Genomic DNA, 21,896 nt, shown 5'->3' with positions numbered 1-21,896 from the left:
AAACTCAGGTGATAGTAGATGCTGGTGAGGATGCAGAGAAAGAGGAACACTCCTTCTTTGTTGGTATGATTGCAAGCTAGTACAACCACTCTGAAAATCAGTCTGGCTGTTCCTCAGAAAACTGGACATAGCATTACCTGAGGATCCAGCTATACCACTCCTGAACGTATACTCAGAAGATGCTCCAACATATAATAAGGACATATGCTCCACTATGTTCATAGCAGCTTTATTTAAAATAGCCAGAAGCTGGAAAGAACCCAGATGTCCCTCAACAGAGGAATGGATACAAAAAATGTGGTACATCTACACAATGAGGTATTACTCAGCTATTAAAAATAATGAATTCGAGAATTTTTAGGTAAATGGACGGATCTAGAAATTATCATCCTGAGTGAGTTAACCCAATTACAAAAGAACACACATCGTATTTACTTACTATTAAGCGGATGTTAGCCCAAAAGCTTGGAATAGCAAAGACTCAACTTGCAGACCACATGAAGCTCATGAAGAAGGAAGACCAAGAGGGGATGCCTCAGTTCTACTTAGAACGAGTAACAAAAATACTCAAGGGAGCAAATATGGAAACAAAACATGGGACAGAAACTGAAGGAGGGGCCATCAGGAGACCATTCCACCTGGGTATTCATACCATGTACAGTCACCTAAGCTAGACACTGATGTGGATGGCTGGAAGTGCATGCTGTCAAGAACATGATATAGCTGTCTACTTAGAGGTCTGCCAAAGACTAACACATTCAGAGGACAATGCTCACAGCTAACCACTGATATGATCAAGGGTTTCCCAATGGAGAAGTTAGAGAGAAGACTGAAGGAGCAGAAAGGGCTTGTGACCCCATGAGGAAAGCAACAATACCCACTAACCAGAGCCCCCCAGGGTCTAAACCACCAGCCTGGGAGCACATAGGGAGGGACCCATGACTCTAGCGGCATATGTAGGGGAGGATGGCCTTGTTGGGCATAGGTGAGAGAGGAGTTTCTTGGTCCCATAAAAAATGAACACAGAGTGGGGAGGGAATGTGAGGGTGAGGAGGGGGTAATGGGGGGTAGGTGTGGGTATTGCCTCATAGAAACATGAGGAGGGGGAATGGAATAGGAGGTTTCTGGGTGGTGGGAGGAAGTGGGGTAAGGGGATAAAATCTGAAAGGTAAATATAATACCCAATTAAAAAAAGAGAGATGAAAAAAAGGAAAAAAGGAGAAAAAAGAGAAAAAAAGAAAGAAAAAAGAAAATAGGAGATTTAATAACACAAAGGGAAGGATTTAGAAATTTAGGAGGCAGTTTATGTTAATGGAAACAGCATCATAGGAACTGGAAAATCACACCCTCATAGAAGCACAAGGAGGGGGGATGGGATAAGGAGTTCCTGGATGGTGGGGGAATGGGATAAGGGGATAAAATTTGAAATGTAAATATTACAACCAATTTTAAAAAGGGGGAAAAAAAAAGAAAAGTTGTTAGAACCAACATATTTTTAAAAATGTCATCCCTCTAGGAAAAAAATATTTTTTTTTGATACTAAAACTTGTTCTGGTGCCATTTAAGAAATTATATCTTCATCTTGATAATAATTGTACAGATTTCTACCAATAGGTTATGGATATGCAATAAATCCTAGTTAATCCTCTCTATTCCCACAAAACCACTACTTTTCCCTAGAAAGACAGCCCAGCATTTACCACCTTGGTCCCCAAGCCCAGGAAATAGGGGCACTGACTCTTCATTGGCTTCTTCAAGCTGATTATGGGCGTTGAGATATTAGAAGAGGAGTGGGGGAAAGAGCAAATTGATAAGCCTCTGATGCTGTGTCTTCACTGCATTCAGATGGAATTCCAGGACCTCAGAGGTTTGAGCAGTTCTGCCCAGCTTTCTTGATGAGTAGATACACCAAGGCTGATTATTCTGCAATATACAATTCTCAAAACAAATTTTAGTATCAAGATAATTTTTTTAAAAGGGCTGACATTTTATTAAGGATGTTGGTTGGGTACTGGGTTACACCTCTGATTGAGCATTACCAAACTTATAAAGCCTTTGATTAACATTTTTAAAAAATGTATAAGTGCAAAAAAGGAAAAGGGGGCATGGGATAGGGGTTCTCTAGGGAGGGGAAATGGGGATAGGGGATGGCATCTGAAATGTAAATAAAATATATAAAAAATTTGTCTTCAATGTGATTCCCAATTTGTACTCTCACTCACTGTGTGACCGTTCTTATTTCACCATCTCCAAAAACAATATTGAAATGCATACTGTACAAAGCTATGTAAGTCTGATTACCTGAGTGACAATTAAATATTTTCAATGTTTTCCCATATTCAAATAAGACTAAATACACCTCAATGTTTCCATATATTATATTGTTGTTTGGGCATTTGTTGTACAAAATAAAGGACTTTGAATTGAAAAAAAAAAAGGAGAAAATGTCAGCATCTTAATAGAGAATATGGACAGTGATCAAGCACAAACAACAAATGACATTGTGTCTACAGTTGCTCCTCCAAAATATCAATCCTCTTGATGAGCCTTGCAAGAGAGCTAAACAGGTAATGGCACTTGGCAAGTCTAGTGACCTGAGTTCAATTCCAAGGTTATACATGAAAGTGGAAAGAAAAAATAGTTCACACAAAAGAATACAGCTCTCACCTCAAAAGGAATCAGACAGTATATTCTGTAATCAAATTTGACTGCCTATGGCCTGGGAATATATCTTTAGGCCTCCCCAGATACAATGTTCGAATATGAAAGTAGCTTCATGGAGTTTTTGTAGTAACAAAACAAAGAAAGTCATAAATCAAGGCAATTTTAAAATGCATTGATGGGAACATTAAGTGGACAACTAGAAAAAAAAGATGAATCTCAACTATAGGACCCAGATGCTGATAGCATCCTTAGTCCTCCCCTTTGGTAGAAAATAGGATTTGGTTAAGTTAGTACATTGCAAAGGACCTTATCTATTTACCACGATGTTAGGTTTGTTACAGAGATAGACAAGGGATGACCTATAAACAATTTATAGCCAGCATCCTGAGAGGTTCCAATTGCCTTGGCTCTTGTTCTCTGCTTGTATGCATGTATGTGTGTGTGTGTGTGTGTGGGGGGGTGTTCTTGCCCTTTTCTTCTTGGCAGCTCAATTTTCTTCTCTTCATATCCACTAGGCAGAAACTGCCATTTAATAACATCTCTCATTAGAAGTTCTTTGGTTATAGTTTCAACAGGGAAAAGTAGTAAATTCACAATTTGATGGAAGATTGTTGGCTAGCATCCTCTTGGCAAGCATGGCATTGCTCTCAACTCACTCACTATATGGGTTAGTCAAAGAACCTTCTCATTTTCAAACAGGAGGACAACTGCCAGAGTACAAGACATCATCTTACATGAACAGCCCAAGAAACAAGGGTCTTGGGCCCTCTTGAGCCTAGTTTTTGTTTCTATACTTTTTCAATTGGCATATATTTATTGTATATAGTGATGGATTTTTATGGTATTTTCATTTAGATATACATTTTGACAATATCTGTCTCTGTTCCCAAAAGCAGACAAAGGCTTAAGCCTGTTTATTTTCTTAATGGTTTATTTGTTTTAAATTTGGAAGCAAACTCTCAGAAACATGAAGCAAATTTCTCTTATGGTCTGGTTTATATGATTCACTAGTCTGAACAACTTCACCTTATACAGAGATGGTTCAGAAACAAAATATTTGACCAAGAAATGTGTGAGTTTCATTATTGCATTCAATAAACATCTATTCTCCAAGGCAGGATACACTACAATCCTGAAGGAAGCCAGAATTTGTTAGAACACAAAACAAGCCATTGGCCACAAAGTCAGAAAATATGTCAACCTACTACAGAGTCTGCCTTCTGTCTTTCTTTACTGTTGCTAAACTCTGGTCTCCATCTTCACCCTCAGCATTTTCTTTCTCAGAGGTACTGTCTATAAACTGGTACATTTCTAAATGACACACTGGGACACAGACTTCTGTTAAGACAAAGTCTCTTGCTGTATGACCAGGACAGAGGCAGAAGAAGAGGCACAGAAAGACAAGTTGACCTGGATTCAGAGTTAGACTTGTACTCTACTTAATTTGTTCATGCTGAGTAGGAAGCAGTAGGCTGGTGTAATGTTTAGGACTGCAGGTGTGACCAGAGTAAACTGAGAAAGGGACAGAAAGGAATTCAAAAGTATATTCATGTACCAGGGAATGCAGAATTTTGTTAGCCATGGTCACATACATGGGATATAATTTTTCATGTAATGGAAATCACAAGATCAGTGGTTCTCAACCTTCTTAATGCTGTGACCCTTTAATACAGTTCCACTTAACTGTACACATTGGCCATAATACTGGAGCAATAATTCTTGTAAGGTTTTATTTGTAAGGGCATAGTTATTAAATGTGTAAAAGCAATATACATAAATGAAAGAGAAATTACAAAACACATTTTAATATGTTCTTCATCCTATCACTATAAATATGACAAAGAGCAGTAAGTAATAACCATGCCACAGCCTCAGCATTATGATGAAATGGAAAGTTCAAGACAACTTAATATATAATATTTGAATTAAGAGTCACTCAAAGTTTCTGAACATGGGCAGAATGTATCTAGTCCTTGTGAGAATGTAACATAAATGTCCTCTAGTTCATTTCTCAATAGAGTCCTTATTCCCCTCCATACCTTGTGATTCCAGACTTTACCTTCCATACTTCCACTGGCATCCTGGCATTCCAAACTCTATCAGAATCAGCATTAACTTCTGGATGCAGTATCCTAGGGGCTTCTCTGTGTTTCAAATGTCAACTGTCAACTGGGATCAATATCAAAGTCTTTGGGCTTAAAAGACATTTGGCCTGGATCTAATTTAATGTCATTACTCAAAAGATAACTAACCTAAGACTAAGGTGATCACTTGCTTACCTAAGGTCACAGATGAGCATCTTGTAGATCAGTAGCTGGTACTAGAACCAAGATATCTCCACTGTACTGCATTATCCTTTGTATGATGCTGTCTAATTTCTCTGAGGCTAAATGAAATGTAAAAAAAAATTGAATAAGACATATTTGCCAACTTTGTGAACATCCTCTATTTAATAAGGGCATTGACCATAAAAGAATGTCATGCAATTATGCTGTAATTTTTACAACAACATAAAAATAAAATAGAATGATTTTTCTTTTCTGGATGCAAGATGCCTGGAGAACAGAGAGGCTACTTGCACTCAGCGTCAAAGGTTTTTTTTTTTTCCACCTAAACAAAGTTGTTTCAAAAGCAGTAGTATGGTGATGGATGTTGACTCTCCTCTCTCCTGCTAGGTAATTGATACTCATTATAGAAATAAATAAATATGCAGGAGTTATTAAAACATTCTAACAACTTTTAGCTCAATATTCATTTTTTTTGAGATAATCTCCTGCAAGCATACATGTCATGTGTACTGTGATCACTGTTACAGTCCTCTTCAGTCTGTTATTACTATTCTGTCTTTGCCATGGCAAATCCTGGGAAGGTGCTGAGCTGGGCATGAAGCACTACAGCTGTGTTATCAAGAAGAATAAGCATCATCTATTCTCCCTTGCACAAACCTGGGTGTTGTGCCCATAGATTAGCAACTGGGAGCTAGTTCTGATCTGAAGACTTCTGCTTCCCTTCTTCACTTCCTCTCTGGAGTTTAAAAGTTCAAATGTAGAATTAAGGAACAGTTGAAAGCAGTGGTTCTTCTTCAAGGTGGCTGATGCCAACTGCCACATCTGTGATGTGACCTTAGCCTTCCATGTTGATATTAAGTGTAATACAAGACTCTTAGTTGTCTCTTCATGACAGTTCCAATGTTTGTTAATTCTCTCTGTACTTACCCTCTTTGCTCTTTTCACAGTAAAATGATAGGCTGTATTTATACATCTGGTCATAATCAAGGCCATTTGTAAACTTGTCCCTGTTTCTTAGCATGGACCCTGACCTCTTCATGAAGTGCGGCCTGGAAGTTTGGTGTTAGGACTGGAGAACTGGGAAATCTGTCATTCAAGAAAAAAAAAAAAAAAAACTCAAGAGGATGCTTATCATGCCAGCTTTTGAAATTGTTTGTTTGTTTGCCTTAATTCAGGTTAAGTTCCAAGAGTGCCATTTGGTCCAAAAGGCAGGACCCAAGATGCCAGGAGACAAAATAAGAGCAAAAGCGATGCTGGGAACTGAGTAAGAAAATCTAACAATTTAGAATTTGCAAACTTTGGCTTCAGTGCTAAGCATTCATAGGATTTAAGAACATTAAATTGTATTTAAACATCATGTGTCAAAGGAAGAGCACAGTTCCTCCTAAAGCACTTCATGTGCACCTAGCCAAGTCAAAGAAAGCTGTTCTATCTAGAGTTCTTTCCTCGGAGCTTAACTTACTGTGGAGGAAAGTCCTCATTCCACATTTGCATTCTGACACTTCATCTCTGTTATCATGTATCTTGGTGGTGGTACCCAACATCTATGTGAGTATGTGTGGACCCCAAGTCATTCTCAGGTGTTACCCTCAGGATCAGTCTACTTGGTGTTTGAGCTTTCTCATTTGGCCTGAAGATCACCATTTGGTTAGGATAGCTTGCTAGCAAGCCCCAGGGATCTGGCTATCTCTTCCTCTCCAACTCTGAGACTACAAGCACACACACCACCATACCTGGTTGTTTCTGTGGTTTGGCATATCAAACTCATGTCCTCATGATTATCCGACAAGTACTTCACTGACTGAACTATTACCCAGTCTTTCATTTCTATTTTACCAGAAATCACAAACACCTACCCTCTTTCCCTGTTTTCTTCTAGATGGTTCATTATCAAAACTGACTGAAAATAGGCAAGACCTTTTAACACTTCAGATTCAGCTACAGTCCCTGATATGATTGTTATCTTAGATCCTGCCCCCAAACCTCTGCTCTTCGAGAAGTACCATTTGAACACCTCTCCTTGGACTCAACGTCACAACTTGAGAAAAATAAAAACAGGTGATCCAAATTCTGTTTTACAAAATTCTTTTAGTATCTTGTAAACTTCAAGCTATTTTATTTTATGTTCACTAACACTTTGCTTATATTCCTTACCAAGGCAAATATTTGGTTATTGTCAGGGGACCAGGTGTGCGATTATGAAAGCCTCTGCTCCATGGAGATTATAGTACAGTGGAAAAGGAAACCATGAAACATGACAATAAAATTTAAAGAAAAAACCTACAGATTTACCATTAGGTAGAAGCTAGAGTGAAAAGTAGAAGAGAGTCCTCACTGGGGATGATACAGTGCTGAGACTTGAAGCTTAGGTGAGCAGCCTGGCACAAAGACTCAGAGCAGGAAATGACTCTTCTAGTGAGAACTTCCAAATGGGGTAACCACACTGGATTAATGGGAAAGTAGCTCAGATATAGCACAACTGGCCAGTGTATTACTAAAATTACCAAGATTTTCAAATGCTAAGTCACAGAATCCTAACAAACAAACAGAAACAGAAAAACTTCTAGAGTGATCAAAGCATTCAGGGACCTGCCTGAAATTTCAATTCCCAAGGTCCAATGGAGATGAGAAAACTTTGTCCTATCTAATCCACCATATCCACTCATTCCTAGATTCAGAATATAGTTAGGTTAAAGATACACATTCAGAACATATTGTCCAGCCACTATGTAGAGCATTCATGAGACAGGAACAAAAGAACATTTTGGGAGATTCTAGGACTGATCAATAATCTTGATGAAAGATGCTGGATGTGTGGAGCAAGGTCGTTAACAGGAAGCAAAGACAACTGAGCCGGGAGTACAACTGTGAAAAATTGCTAATGGATTCAGTAATACTGTTAGCATGTGTTTAGTGAGCAAACACCCTTACACATTTGGAAATCATTAGTAAAATACCAGTGGATCCTCTGAGCTGCAAGCTGGCAAATGTAAGGATTTCAGTAGGGACCACTGTTGAAAAGAGTAAGTGAGGTATACCATAGTGATACGGGACTGGGCTTCAGTGCAGGAACAAGCAAGGGGAAACAAATGAGTGATGGTGAGCCACCAGTCATGAAGTCATTGAAGGGTCCCTGTGTCACAGCTGGCCCACAAAGTGGTCTCATATCCCCTGTTCATTATCCCTGCAACAATCACTCTGTGGAGTGGTAAGTTTAGTAGCAGAACCTAGACTCTTGATGTATCACACAACTTTAGTTTGGTTTACTTTTCTTTTTCTTCTTTTATTGGATATTTTCTTTATTTACATTTCAATGTAAGTAAAGAAAATTTATTTACATTTCCTGATTTCCCCTCCGGAAACCCCCTATCCCATGCTCCTCTCACTGCTTCTATGAAGGTGCTCCCCTATCTAGCCACCAACTCCTGCCTCCATGTCCTGGCATTCTCCTACAGTGGCATATTAGGCCTTCATAGGATCAAGGGTCTCTCCCCTCATTGATGTCTGACAAGGCCATCCTCTGATACATCTGCGGCTGGAGCCATGGGTACCTCCATGTGTATTTTTTGATTGGTGGTTTAGACACTGAGAGCTCAGGAGTGTCTGGTTGGTTGATATTGTTGTTCCTCCTATGGGGCTGCAAACCTCTTCAGCTCCTTCAGTCCTTTCTCTAACTCCTCCATTGGGGACCCCGTACAGTCCAATGGTTGGCTGTGAGCTTCTGCCTCTGTATTTGTCAGGCTCTGGCAGATCCTTTCAGGAGACAGCTATATCAGGCTCCTGTCAGCAAGTACTTCTTGGCATCCACAACAGAGTCAGGGTTTGGTGACTATATATGGGCTAAATCCCCAGGCTGGGCAGTCTCTGAATGGCCTTTCCTTCAGTCTCTGTTCCACACTTTGTCTCCATATTGCTTCCTATATTTTGTTCCCCCTTCTAAGAAGGACTGAAACATCCACACTTTGGTCTTCTTTCTTCTTGAGCTCCATGTGGTCTGTGAATTGTGTATTGGGTACTCCGAGCTTTTGGAATAATATCCACTTAGTGAGTGCATGCAATGTATGTTCTTTTGTAATTGGGTTGCCTCAATCATTCAATCATCACTCAGGATGCTATTTTCTAGTTCTATCCATTTGCCCCAAAATTTCATGAAGTCATTGTTTTTAATAGCTGAGTAATACTTCATTGTGTAAATGTCCCACAGTTTTCTGTATCTATTATATTCTCAAGACGCCTTGTTTTTAAATATTTACATGTTAGCTATTCAAGCTGTACATCATCCTGGAGACTCTTCTGTAGTGACCGTAGGGTTCTCCAGTAAGTTGTTGTAGCTGAGAGTCTCACAGAAACTTTGTGGTAGGGAAATAGATTTATCTCATTGTTTCTAATATCATCTCTTCCAGGTTTCTATGTGTCTGACATTTGTACATCCTTTTGTCTCCTTAGAAATCTTCTCACTACCAAAGAAACAAATTCACAAAGGTGTTTTCCTAACTATCGACTCCCTGACATTCTTGGGGCTTTTCAGTCATTACTTCATGAAAAAGTTGTTATTTTGGCTTTAACAAACAATCTCAAATTCCTGGTCTTACCCTTCAGTCTCTATGTGACTTCTGAGTGCACTTCAAAAGATGACACTGTTTTCTCCTGTTCTAGCTGTGGAGAAAGAAACTACATATCTTTTCAGGACCTCAATTTCATCTTGGGAATGAACAAAAAAGAACAATTGTGAGAGCTAAGCTATGTATGTAAAATTATAGTCATAGCTTCTCCCAGCATTTTGTAAATGTTAATATTGTGTCTTGATGAAAAATTATATTGTTATATTATTATTATCCTCTTCCATGTCAATATCTATACATCAGGAATTGGTTAATGGGCTTTTGAGGCCAAATTAGCTTATTTTAAGTATGAAGAAACATGGGTTTTGATTTATCAAAGTGGTAAGTTTGTTTGAAAGAGAGTCTCGAGATCCTCTTTTTACTATGGTTCTAAATCTGAAATAGTTAATGAAGGACACTCAAACTCAGAAACAAATACTAATTTCATAGTCGAACATAATTTTCTTTCCAGAAACTATGTCAGTAATGCAATAATGATTCACATTTATCTAGTGTAAAAGGGCAGGGGCTTATGTGTTGCTTGAGATGGAATTTGAAAAGTCAGTCCCTCCTTTGACTGTTGGAAATAACCAGGAGCTGATTTCTGTTTGAGTGTGTCTAATGCTGGGCTTGTTCTGCTTCTAGTAAGCATTGAGCCTCATGGACTGGAGCCCCCTCCTTGGAACAAGTCCTTCCTCACAGTCGCCTCCCATTCTGCTTCTCTCGGGCAGTTGTACCTCTTTCCTTCAGCCTGGGTGACTCTTTTGCTTAATATTATTTTTTTCTTTAATCTTGAGACTTTCATACCTATATATAAAGAAACACAAAATGACTCGTGCTCATTTCTCCCTCAGACTCCCCAAATGCCTCCCCGAATGGCCCCTCCCAACTTCATGTTGTTGTTTTGTCTTTTTGCTTCTGTTTTTGTTTTGTATCTCACAGGGTTGAACTTGGGGTGCCCTTATCTGTATGGGCCATCCACTGAAATATGGTAAACCTACTAGTGCCTGCACATATAAAGGGGAAAAAAATAAAGTACAATTCTTAGTCCTCCTGAAGCTTTTCTTATATGCTGAGATTTCTCATTGGCATAATGGAGGGACAGCAAACATCGACATAAACAGAAAATAATGATGACAATGTTTATTAACCTCAGCCTGCTTCGGGGTTTTGATCAGCACGGGTTCTCAGGTTTATTGCATTCTATATCTTGGTTTGGGGTCAGAATGGCTTCTCTTTTGATGCATGACACCTTTATTGTGCACTGGTACATCTGATTCCTTGGACTGCCACAACATAGTACACACAAGCATGCAATGGAATCTCATCATTCTGGAGGTAAAAGACTGAGATCAAGGTGTGGCAGGATGGCTGCCATTGTCAGACCTTTCTCCTTAGCTAAAGTTGGCTTCCTTCTCTCCATTTCCCATTGCCTTCCCTGTGGCTGATGTCTGTGTGACTCACCTTATAATAACACCTGCAAACTTGGCCTAAGACCTACTTTTATATTGACAAGGTTGGAATTTTGCTTTCTTTGAAAAACACAGGAATATTGTGGGGAAATGTTTTATTTTAATTCCAGGTGTCAGATATGGGGCAGCTTCAGATTGTCCACAGCAGCTGACAGAGCCTCTTGCTCTAGGAGGGGTGTGATTCTGCCAGCTGCAGATGGTACCATGGATCACCAGATGTTATGCAATCAAAGAAACCATCTGAAGCTGCCCCATGGAAGTGAGTATTCATACTGAAATCTCAGAAATAACGTCACTTAAGCAATAGGTAAGAGAATTTAAAAAAAAAAACCTGCTTCTGAAAAATTGCAATTATTAAAAAATTACATAAAACAGTATAATAAGTAACTTCTTTTAATGTCTTTCTAAATTCTGTATGCATGTTATATATGATTTAAATATCTGGTATGGTTATTAGCACTGCTACGTTTGGGTTTACTCTGTTTTAATAGATTTTCAAACTATCATGCAAAATAATAGGATTTTATTATGGCATTTTCAGACATTCTACACTTCCCTCCTCAGGCTGTCTTCCTCCCTCTTTCTGCCCCTCCCCCATCTCCTCTTCTACTTTCAAGTGACTTATAATCAAGTATTCTCTTTTTATCTATATTCCCCTCCTATCTATATTCCTCTTAAGCTATCTTTTGCCCCTTTCATGGTTATTTTTCTGAGTTTCATGATCCATACTCAAACTCACTTCTTTTTCAAGGAACTGATTCTAGTTAGAACAAACAGTGTTCCATGTATTTTTCTCTGGAAGTATGAAGTGGCTATTTCATACTTATCTTATTTACCTAAAGCCTCTTACAGGTTTATTGCTCATATCAGTATTCCATTAAATATTGACACAGCCCTTTGAAATCCTGCCAGCTGAGTGCCAGTGGAAGTCCCCAGTTTTTTTTTTTTTTTCCCAGAACTTGTCATTATTAGGAAGGGCCTAAGTTCACCATTAGCTCTTTTTGTTGAGAACCAATGCTCAGCCTGTAGCAGGAGGAAACTTATTTTTTCCATCAAAGTATGTTTTCTCATTTCTCAGTCTTCTTCAGTCTCCCTAGTCCCTCTCCTATCATTTCTGCTTCCTCTTTATCCATCCCTACAAACACATCCCACATCCTTGGTATTTCTAGAAATTTCTCTTCAGTTAGATATTCTCTCCCAGTTTCCACCATCCATCCCCCTTGTCTTCCTGCTGAGCCTGGCACTGAGCTTCAGAGATGACTAACAGAAGTTAGCTGGGTATTATCCTGCTCAAAATTCAACTTCAAATGGATCAAGAACCTCAACATAAGGCCAGATACCCTGAATGTGATAGGAGAGACTGAACGTGATAGGAGAGAAGGTGAGGAATACACTGAAACCCTCTGGCACAGTAAAAGACTTTTAGAACAGGACACTGACAGCTCAGGCACTAAGAACAAAATTAATAAATGGGACCTCATGAAATGGAAAAGCTTTTCTATGGCGAAAGATAACACCATTCAGACAAAGCATCAGGCCACAGGCTTGGAAAAGATCTTTACTAACTATATAAGAGGGTTAGTGTCTAGAATACATAAGGAAATTTTAATAGGAACTAAACTTCCAGAAAACAAATAATCCGATTTAAAAATGGGGTCTGGATCTAAACAGAAAATCCTCAAAAGATGAAACACAAATAATTGAGAAACACTTAAAGAAAGGTTCATGACCTTTAGCCATCAGGAAAAACAAAACTAAAACCTTGAAAGTTCATCTTACCCCAGTCACAGTAGCCAAGTTCAATAAAATGAATAAGGTGAGGATGTGGGGAACAGGGGGAACTTATCCACTGGGGTAGGAGCGACAACTTGTACAGCCACTATAGAAATCAGTGTGGTGGTTCCTTGAGAGTCTGAGAACAGCTCTACCCGACAATCCAACTGTACCACACTTGGGCATATACCCACTCTATATCTTATTACAGAGACACTTGCTCATCCATGTTCATTGCTGCTCTATTCACAACAGCAGGAAATTTGGAGTAACCTAGATGTCCATCAGCTGATGAGTGGATGATAAGAATGTGGTAGATTTATTCGATGCACTATTATCTGGCTCTTAATAAAAACAAAATAATGAAAAATTTAGGTGTATCAATAGAGCTAGGAACAATCATCCAGAATGAGGTGATCTAGACCCAAGAAGACAAATATTGCATGTTTTGTCTTTTCTGTGACTGTTAGCTTTTAATGTTTCAGTATGTGTGCTATAATCTGAATAAACCCAGAGGTTATATACCTAGTAAGAAACCAGGACTAGGGAGTGTAGGTAGATCTTCCAAGGAACAGGAAATAGAATATAGTGTTATAGAGAGAAAAAGGCAAAACTGGAGAAGAAGAATTAAATTGGGAGGAGGAAGGAAGGACAGGTAAACAAGAGACTATGAGCAGGGATAATTAACACTGAAGGTCATTTGCAAAACTATTTTTAGATTTTTAGTTTTAAAGACATGTTTATTTTTCTGCATGTGAATGTTTTGCTTCCTTGTGTATAAGCTCACTGCGTATGTTCTTGATGTCCACAGAAGTCAGAAGAGAGAGCTGTGTTTTCTAGAACTGGAGTGACAGTCTATTGAAGGATGCCATATCAATGTTGGGAACTGAACCAGGGTCCTCTGTAAGAGCAGCCAGTACTCTTAACCACTGAGTGATTTCTTTAGGCCCCTTGACCATGTTTTTAAATTTTAATTTTCTATTATTCCTACAATTATATAAATCATTCTGTTCAGAAAGATTCTTTATATTAACATATAATTCTTTATATTAACATATGTATTTAAATTGTCTCACAGATTTCTGATCATGTCTAATGTCCAAATTAACCCAATGTTAGCAATTGAGGATAAAGAGAATTGGCCAGGGCATTTGAAGACAGGAAGGGAGTTTTAGAGTCTGTCCAGTTATAGCATCACTCATGAAAGTAGTTTTGGGTGTTAAAGTCAATGTTAGCATGGACCTGTAGAAATGTCTGCCTATTTATTGCTTTTTTAGTCTGTTTAGAGCCTTTTGGGAGTTTCTACCTGAATCCTACTACTTCTAACTTCTATACAAGACTAAAGCTAACTCTGTCTTTCCATAATGATTATGTGTTTGGAGATTTCCTTTTTAATTTTCCCAGAAGAAAACATGAAAGTCTTTTCATCAGAGTAAGAGATTTATTTAGCTAAATCTACATTCAGCAACTCAAAAATAATATAGACGGCAGCTAAAAATAAGAGCCCGATAGTGATTTACTGTAAAGGAAGTGACTTCCATTACTCTGGTGCACAGCATGTACCGAAGTTCTGCCCCAGGCATATGGAGAGCACCATGTAAACAAATATTCTTGGAATATAGGCCAATAAAATATGATAAGCTGGTAACTCAACTCCCTGATAGCTTTTATAGTTTCTACAGAAGTGGAAATCTGCTCCTCTAAATATTTCCAATTATGTTTTTGCTGGTCTGTTGAAATAGTTTAAGGATATGCTTCCAATTACCAGCGTCACAAGGACACATACTAATGTCAGATATGTGGCAAATTCTCTGCAACTCTTCTGCTCTCCTTGGGTTGTGAACAGTACTCATAACAGTCGGTAGAAACAGATGTGTGTTAGATTAAAAACAGAATTTTTTAAAGGATTTTTTTCAACCTTTTCCACTAACTGCACCAAAATCCTTTACAATTGAGAAATGGACTCATTGATCTCATGATAGGAGCATACGTTCTAGTAATGAGTTTATGAGCCTTTGATCCTGACATTTCATGTGAGAAATTTCTTTGTTGCGAGGCCTCTAGGCATGGCACGATATTTCCCAGTGCTCACAACCTACTCTCACTGGCAGGTAATTACCATCCTGTTCTTCCTAGGCACAACCACCAAAACTTTCTCCAAAAATTTCCAAACTCCCTGGCTAGGAATTTTTATTGTAGTGTACAAAGAAGATAGACCTTGCTATTCAAGAAACCCAAAAGGTGCTCTCATTTCACTGACAACTTCATCTATCCCATTGTCTAGGCATTTCTTCTCTGGTATTAGAACTCTTATTTATTTCAGATTCCAACCTAGACTGAAGACTGGCAGCTCTCTAGATTCTCTCTGGGACTCTACTGTCCAGTTTGAGACTGCTGAGATGTCCAGCTTAATACTAAACAGCTACCAGTTTCTTAGACTTTCCATTAGGAGACAGCTATTGCTAGACTACTTGAATCACAGCCTGTAAACTACTCTAGTGGTTTATACACTCATGTGTGCAAGGCAGCACACATGGCAGGTGTAGTGCTGGAAACATAGCATAGAGCTTTATCTGATTATCAAGCAGAGTAGCAAAGGGAAAGAGAGAGAGAGAGAGAGAGAGAGAGAGAGAGAGAGAGAGAGAGAGAGGATAGATAGATAGATAGATAGATAGATAGATAGATAGATGATAGAGAAGAGAATACCTAGAGAGACAAAGACAGAGATAGAAATACACAGAGACACTCACACAGAGAGACAGAGATGCTGTGCCTGGCATAGGCTTTTGAAACCCAACAACATATGTCTTCCAACAGACTCACCAACTGGCACTAAACCTGTAAATATATGAAGGCTTTGGGGCTCATTCTCATTCCAACCATAAACACACACACACACACACACACACACGTTCTGTTTCTCTAGAAAATCCTGACTAGTACAATTGCTAAGAAATCTTCTCCCCACTCTTCCTTTACTTTTTTTTTGTGGGGCAACATTATATATAGGGTGGCACCAGACATGATCTAGATTATCAGATTACAAGCTGATAAAGTAAAATCAGGAGCCACTGGGGCTACATAAATGGTTAGGGCAGTGTTATACTGTAAGCAGAATTTATGGTAAAATTTCCAGAAAACTGTCAGCTTATAGGTGGAGAAAGGCCTTATGAAAATGTTAATTGTTGGGATTCTTTTTAAAAATGCATTTATTTGCATGGTTAGAAGCACACACACATGGTGCTCACCAGTACTATGGTCCATGTATGGAAGCCAGAGGACAATTAGGGCAAGTGGCTTCTTTTCTTTCACTATATCGGTTCTGGGAATGTAGTTCAGGTCATCTGGCAACAAACACCTTTACCCCTGTTACCCACTGAGATTGCTGATCCATGTAGGAATTCAGCTTCTCAGCTTAATAGAGCCTTTAGTGAGTCCCTGGGATGAGGCTCCTTTCCCTTCCATGTCTCCATAGTTTTTTCTTCTTGTCCTTTGTTTCTGCACTCTGCTTGAATCCTTCTTGTGGTCTTTAGATTGTTGAGGAACTCCTTCCACAGTCTGTCCCTGGTAGGCCTTCAGTAATCCCACATTGGATGCTGTAATCAGATATTGGTATCTGGGTAAGCCTGTCCCATTGGTCTGTATATGTCACACATGTTTCTTGGACTTTCTCTTTTCTCAAGTGATACAAGCAGGCTAAAACATACACTCAAGTAAAACTATAAAAATATGTCAATTAATCATGCTTTTATATTGGGGCATTGCTGATCATGTGGAGGCTGAAATATGATGCAACCCAACTTCTATGGGGTTTATCAGTAGCCCATTATGTATTGTGCACTTGCTCTTGGGTATTCTTCATCTTTTTTAGTCACCACTGGGTCAGGTACCAGATGAAAGCGCTCCTCTCTCCCAGAACACAATGAAGTTATTCAAGCCAGCCAATCCTAATATATCCTTTTAAAGTTTTTATGTTGCACACAAATATATGTAGTATGTGTATGTGCTGGCATGAACATTTGTTCATGTGTGCACAGACCAGATAATACAATCAGGTATGTTTCTCCATTGTTCCATATCTTGTATACCCAAGCAATATCCCCAACTTGAACCCAGAACTTGTCGATTTGGCTAGTCTATTTAATTCACAAGCCCCTGGGGTACATGTTCTCTGCCTCCTTAGCTCTGGTTGCAAGTGGGCCCCCATGCCAGCGGGCCATTTACATGGCTGCTGAAGATGTGAACTCAAGTTAATGCTTGTGAGATAAGTGCTTCACTCTTGAATGAGCTCCTCAACCTCTAAAGTTTCATAGACTGCCTCATGAATTCCATCAAACAAAAAACGCAGTTGAGGCTTTTACCCATATTTTCCTTTGATCTCATTGCTGCCCAAATGACATCATAAGTCCCTACCTACCTTTGGTATGGTATAAGACTTTTTTATATGTGAGCACAATTATCTGGTCAGTGGCAGTCTTTGCCTAATCCATTGGCAATATGATGTCTGGATAAAACTATAACCTATATTTTTAAAAGAGTATATGAAGATCAAGGTGAGGAACAGACCATCTTTTGGGTTTCTCTGGAGCTGAGGCAGAGCATATGTCCACTGGTATCTATGGAGTGTTCTAAATAGTGAATACTCTTGTAGTTTTACTTCCCTATATTTCTATTGCCAATCTTAGTGCCACTCAATAGTTGCAGAAAAGCAATAAGATAGTCTTCAGGGCAACATCTTGATTTCAGTTATGCCTCATTTCCTCATAGACTCCCCTCACCAGTACTAGCTGGAACATTCAAAAAGGAGAAATATCTTATAGATAAGAGAAGACTTGGGTCAAGGACGGCTAGTGACCCTTATGACACAGCACAGAGAGGGAGTGTTTTAAAACATAAAGCAAACTCTAGCATTTTGATGTTTCAGTTATACTAATTCAAATGACTAGAATTAAATGAAGAATGATATATATATATATATATATATATATATATATATATATATTGCTGTGGTAAAAAAAAACACACACACACACATCATGACAAAAAGCAACTAGGAGGAAAGGTTTGCTTCATTATTTCATCTTCAGCTTGTAGTCCATCATCTTGGGAAGTCAGGTCAGGAATCTGGAGGCAGGAACTGATGCAAAGGCCACGGAGGAGTATTCATTGACTTGCTCTCCATGATTTGCTCATCCTGCCTTTCTATACCATCCAGGACCACTTACACAGGGGTGGCCCTACTCATAGTGATGTGGGCCCACTCACATCAATCATTAATCCAGAAAATGCTTCACAGGCTTACTTGCCACAAAGCCAGTCTGCTGGGGGCATTTTCTTAATTGCAGTTTCCCCTTTCACTATGACTCTGGCGTCTATCAGGTTAACGAAGCAATAGCCATTAAAAGCTTTGATTCTACTGATTAATAGTATGCAAGTGAATAGAACCTTTATTAAACACTTTGATGTGTAATTAGTAAATACAAACATTGTGTTTAGAAAAATGTTCTAACTTCTATTAGGCCTATTTGTTCTATTTCATGTACATGAGTGTTTTATCTAGAAATATACCCCTTGTATGTTTGGTGTCCAAAGAAGAAGGCATCAAATCCCTTAGAACTGGAGCTACAGATTTTTGTGAGCTACCATGTGGGTACTGGGAACCACACCAAGGTCCTCTGAAAGAATATGTGTTCCTAAATACTGAGCAATGTCTCTATCCCCTCTTAATAGCTTATATATCTATAGATAAATAACTGCCTCTGAATTGCATTTCTATCTTTAATTCATGGATGTTAGCTTTGAGAAATCTACTAACAAAGTAAGTTCATAGGGAGAGAAGTTTTAATTGTAATAATAGTCAATATAACTGCATTCCTATTTCATTGCCAATAAGAACAGTAGTTTTGTCTGTTTATTTGTTTGTCTGTTTGTTTGTTGAAAAGTTATTTTTGATGGTCTAAGAGTTGAAAAGTGATTTATACCCTCCTTCAAAACCATAAAGCCCCCACACTGGCCATTCCTTAACTTATAACACCCTTGCTACCAAGCCACTGACTCATTCATTTGCTTAACATTAGTAGCAGCATTTAAAATTATTTCATAGTTTGGAATTCTTTAAATTTTTAAACATGGGAAGATTCATTGTATCAAGACTTTACAGTAAGTGGGGCCGTGGATAACTAAATAAAGGCAATGACAGAGAGATTTCCTTGTCGAAAGCCTTCTCAGGCAAGTAAGTTGGAAAGAGTACACACACATTGTAAGACGTTACAAATTATTTTAAATTTCTCTTTCTGCCTGCACCTTGCAAAGCCTTCTTGCACATGGCTTGGGATTCACTGTACCTGTTAGTGAACTCTATGAAAGCATAGTGTTTTGTTTTACTATATTTCATGTGAACAATATGTTCAATAATTTTGGTAGATCATGAGGAAGTAGAAGAACCAGAGGGTCAGTCCATTTTCCCAGGCTTCTCCTGTCTTTCTTCACCACCCATTTTACATGCTGTACTGAGTTATAGTCCCTGAGACACTGAAAATATTTTTGATAATAGATACCCCAAGCTAGGAGAAATAACATTAAAGACATAATATACAGGCACAGATCTGTCTTTATTCAAGAATAATTATTTAGTAATATGGATACATTATGAAGACAATGAGACATGTTTCCTGGTTGAGATTATGGTTTCATTATGATCATTATTTTAAAATTGGATTCTCAGCCTCTTCATTCTTAAGCAATTTTGCAGCAGCGGGCAGTGGTCCAGTCCATGACTGAGCACTGGCAGTGGCAAGTTTTTCCATTCCGGATATCCCAAGATCCACAACCATAGCCACAAGCACATCCAGTGACAGCCATTCCTGCAAAGTCATGTGAAACAGATGTCAGATGTAAGAGATGATGAGACTCTAACTGTTCTCTCTAAGAAGCTCATGCTAAATCACTTTTGAGAAATACTTTTAAAAAGAAAAGTCGCTTAAATTCATTAAACAAAATTCACTTTTAAAAGGCTTGATGTTTCAATGTCATCCAATTGATGGAAAATTCACCTCAACTCCCTGTTTGTAATACAAGGGAATAGATTGGAAAGAAATAGGGATATACCTATACCCAGACAAGATGTAAATGGGTGACATATGGGAGTACAATAGAAAGAAAGGAAAAGAAGGACAGAAACTCAAGTTCTTTCAGTAGCATCCTTAAAGGAACGGAACATCAGTAAGAGATAGCTGGGCTCCAGGACCATGGCTCACCTCCATGGCAGTAAAAATTTTGATCTAGAAAAATAATTCATTATTAGAACATTGATGAGTAAGAACATAGGATGTCTTGCTCACAAATTCTCTGTGTGGAGTTACTCACCAGCAGGACAGGAGGCCAGTCTTCCAGAAGCTGAGACACTAGTGCAGGAAATCTCCTTGACCGCTGTCAAGAGAGGGTGCTTGAGTAGTAAAGAATAGGGGGTACTGCCCATGTTCTGTCTCACAATCTCCTTCAAAAATCCTCCTGCATCTTAGAGTTGCCAATTTTCAAAATCAAGCTACGCACTAACGTTTAAGGTTTAATTTTTTTTACAAACTTTTGTGTGCATGGATATTTTGCCTACATGTATATCTGTGCATCACATGCATGCCTTATGCTGTTGTAGCCAGAAGAGGGCACCAGATCCTCTGTGACAGGAGCTACAAATGTTTATGAGCCACCAAGTGAATGCCAGGCTTCAACACAGGTCCTGTGGAAGAGCAGCCAGTGCCTTTACCTGCCTAATCATCTCTCCAGACCCCAAAGTTAATGTCTTAATTTGTGAAGTGAAAGTAATAGTTATTCTTAGCTCATAAATTGGCTGTAAAAAGTAAAGGCTCTGTTTTATACTTGACTCGTAAAGTGTTCATACATTACAACTACCACCCTCCTTGTTCCTCCTCATCAAAAACTTTAGCTCTTGATCAAGTGCTCAGAAAGAAGTAGGATACCATAATGAATCCCTGAACAGAAAAGTAGGATTCCAGAGGACTAATTAGAGGCTCATCAAAGATACACTAGAGGCTCTTGGAATGGGATGGAGATGAAGAAAAGATTTAGGAATAGATGGTATAAGTAACATTAAGCTCAGATGTTTCTTGCCCCATCTCTTACCTTGATTACTGAGAGCTTTTTTGATCTTTTGATCCACCAAAGAGTCAAGGGTAGACTGCGTGTTCCCTGGGACCATCAGCTGGAGAAGGGAGATGAGGATGAAAAGGAAACACAGTGTAGGCTTCATGCTGTAGAAAGCCAGGCTCCTGGAGCTGGAAGAAAAAGGGAAAGAACATAAGTTTCTGAGCTCTGGGGTGGCCATGAAGGAAGGGAGAGGACAATGTGTAATGTCAAGGGAGTAAAAGGGGAGGAACACCAGCTTCCTTACTGCAGTTCTTCTAGCCTTTTGGAGAAGGAAAGGGAGTTCCTGAAAAGTAAATTTACTCACCAGAAAGCTCAGGGAATGCTTTTGAGGTCTTCTGGGAAGGATGTGTTACTACTTTGAGACTGTAGACCTGGACACTCTTAATATATATTCACACGCATATAAATATTTTCTGTGTCTTGACCTCAATAAACTTTGGTGTGTCTTTGATAAGCCTTGGCTATGGATCACTGCCAAGAGGAGTGATCCTGCTTGTTTGTTCTCTCCACTTTCTTCTTTGTCAACTGACAAGGATAACACCTGGGCCATCAGTCATTTGCCTCTTGCTTGATCCTTCACCAGGAGGTAATTGCTTTGTAGACTTCTTAATGGCAGTCCTGCTTAACACCTGTTCAGACACGTTTCTTTGTTTTTTAAATTGCAGGATAATCTTATCTATGTAAGCATAATTTAAAAAAATTATTTAATCTTCATATAGAAATAAGGAAGGAAAAAACATGCTACCTGATTCCAGAGCATGTTGGCAGGCCCAACAAAGTTATCATTTGCTTGATCTTTTTGCATTTTATTCCAATGTTTCCAGTGTAACTTTTGATGGTGTCTTCTCATAGTCACAGGCAGCAAGTAGTACATTCTGAGACCAGACTCTGAGCAAAAGAAAGGACTGTGACAACCCCATTATCCTTGGGGGCTT

At 38.8% G+C, this 21,896-nt stretch overlaps 1 protein-coding gene across 1 annotated transcript in view; it reads right to left on the bottom strand.

The window, feature by feature from the left end:
• Nucleotides 1-21,374, bottom strand: part of Retnlb (resistin like beta) — a 31,018-nt gene extending 9,644 nt beyond the window's left edge. The window contains exons 1-4 of the mRNA XM_034515531.2: nt 21,266-21,374; nt 20,938-21,089; nt 20,164-20,226; nt 19,397-19,661 (exon numbers count right to left, since the gene is read on the bottom strand). Coding sequence (XP_034371422.1) covers nt 19,534-19,661; nt 20,164-20,226; nt 20,938-21,064 — 318 coding nt within the window. The 5' untranslated portion in view covers nt 21,065-21,089; nt 21,266-21,374 and the 3' untranslated portion in view covers nt 19,397-19,533. Of the gene's footprint in view, nt 19,662-20,163; nt 20,227-20,937; nt 21,090-21,265 lie in introns of the transcript that reaches the window.
• Nucleotides 21,375-21,896: the final 522 nt, after the last annotated feature.

The sequence above is a fragment of the Arvicanthis niloticus genome, chromosome 12 (assembly GCF_011762505.2).
Source record: "Arvicanthis niloticus isolate mArvNil1 chromosome 12, mArvNil1.pat.X, whole genome shotgun sequence".
Classification (NCBI taxonomy): domain Eukaryota; kingdom Metazoa; phylum Chordata; class Mammalia; order Rodentia; family Muridae; genus Arvicanthis; species Arvicanthis niloticus.
Note: the sequence above shows the minus strand (reverse complement) of the source record. Positions and strands in the feature narration are given on the sequence as shown.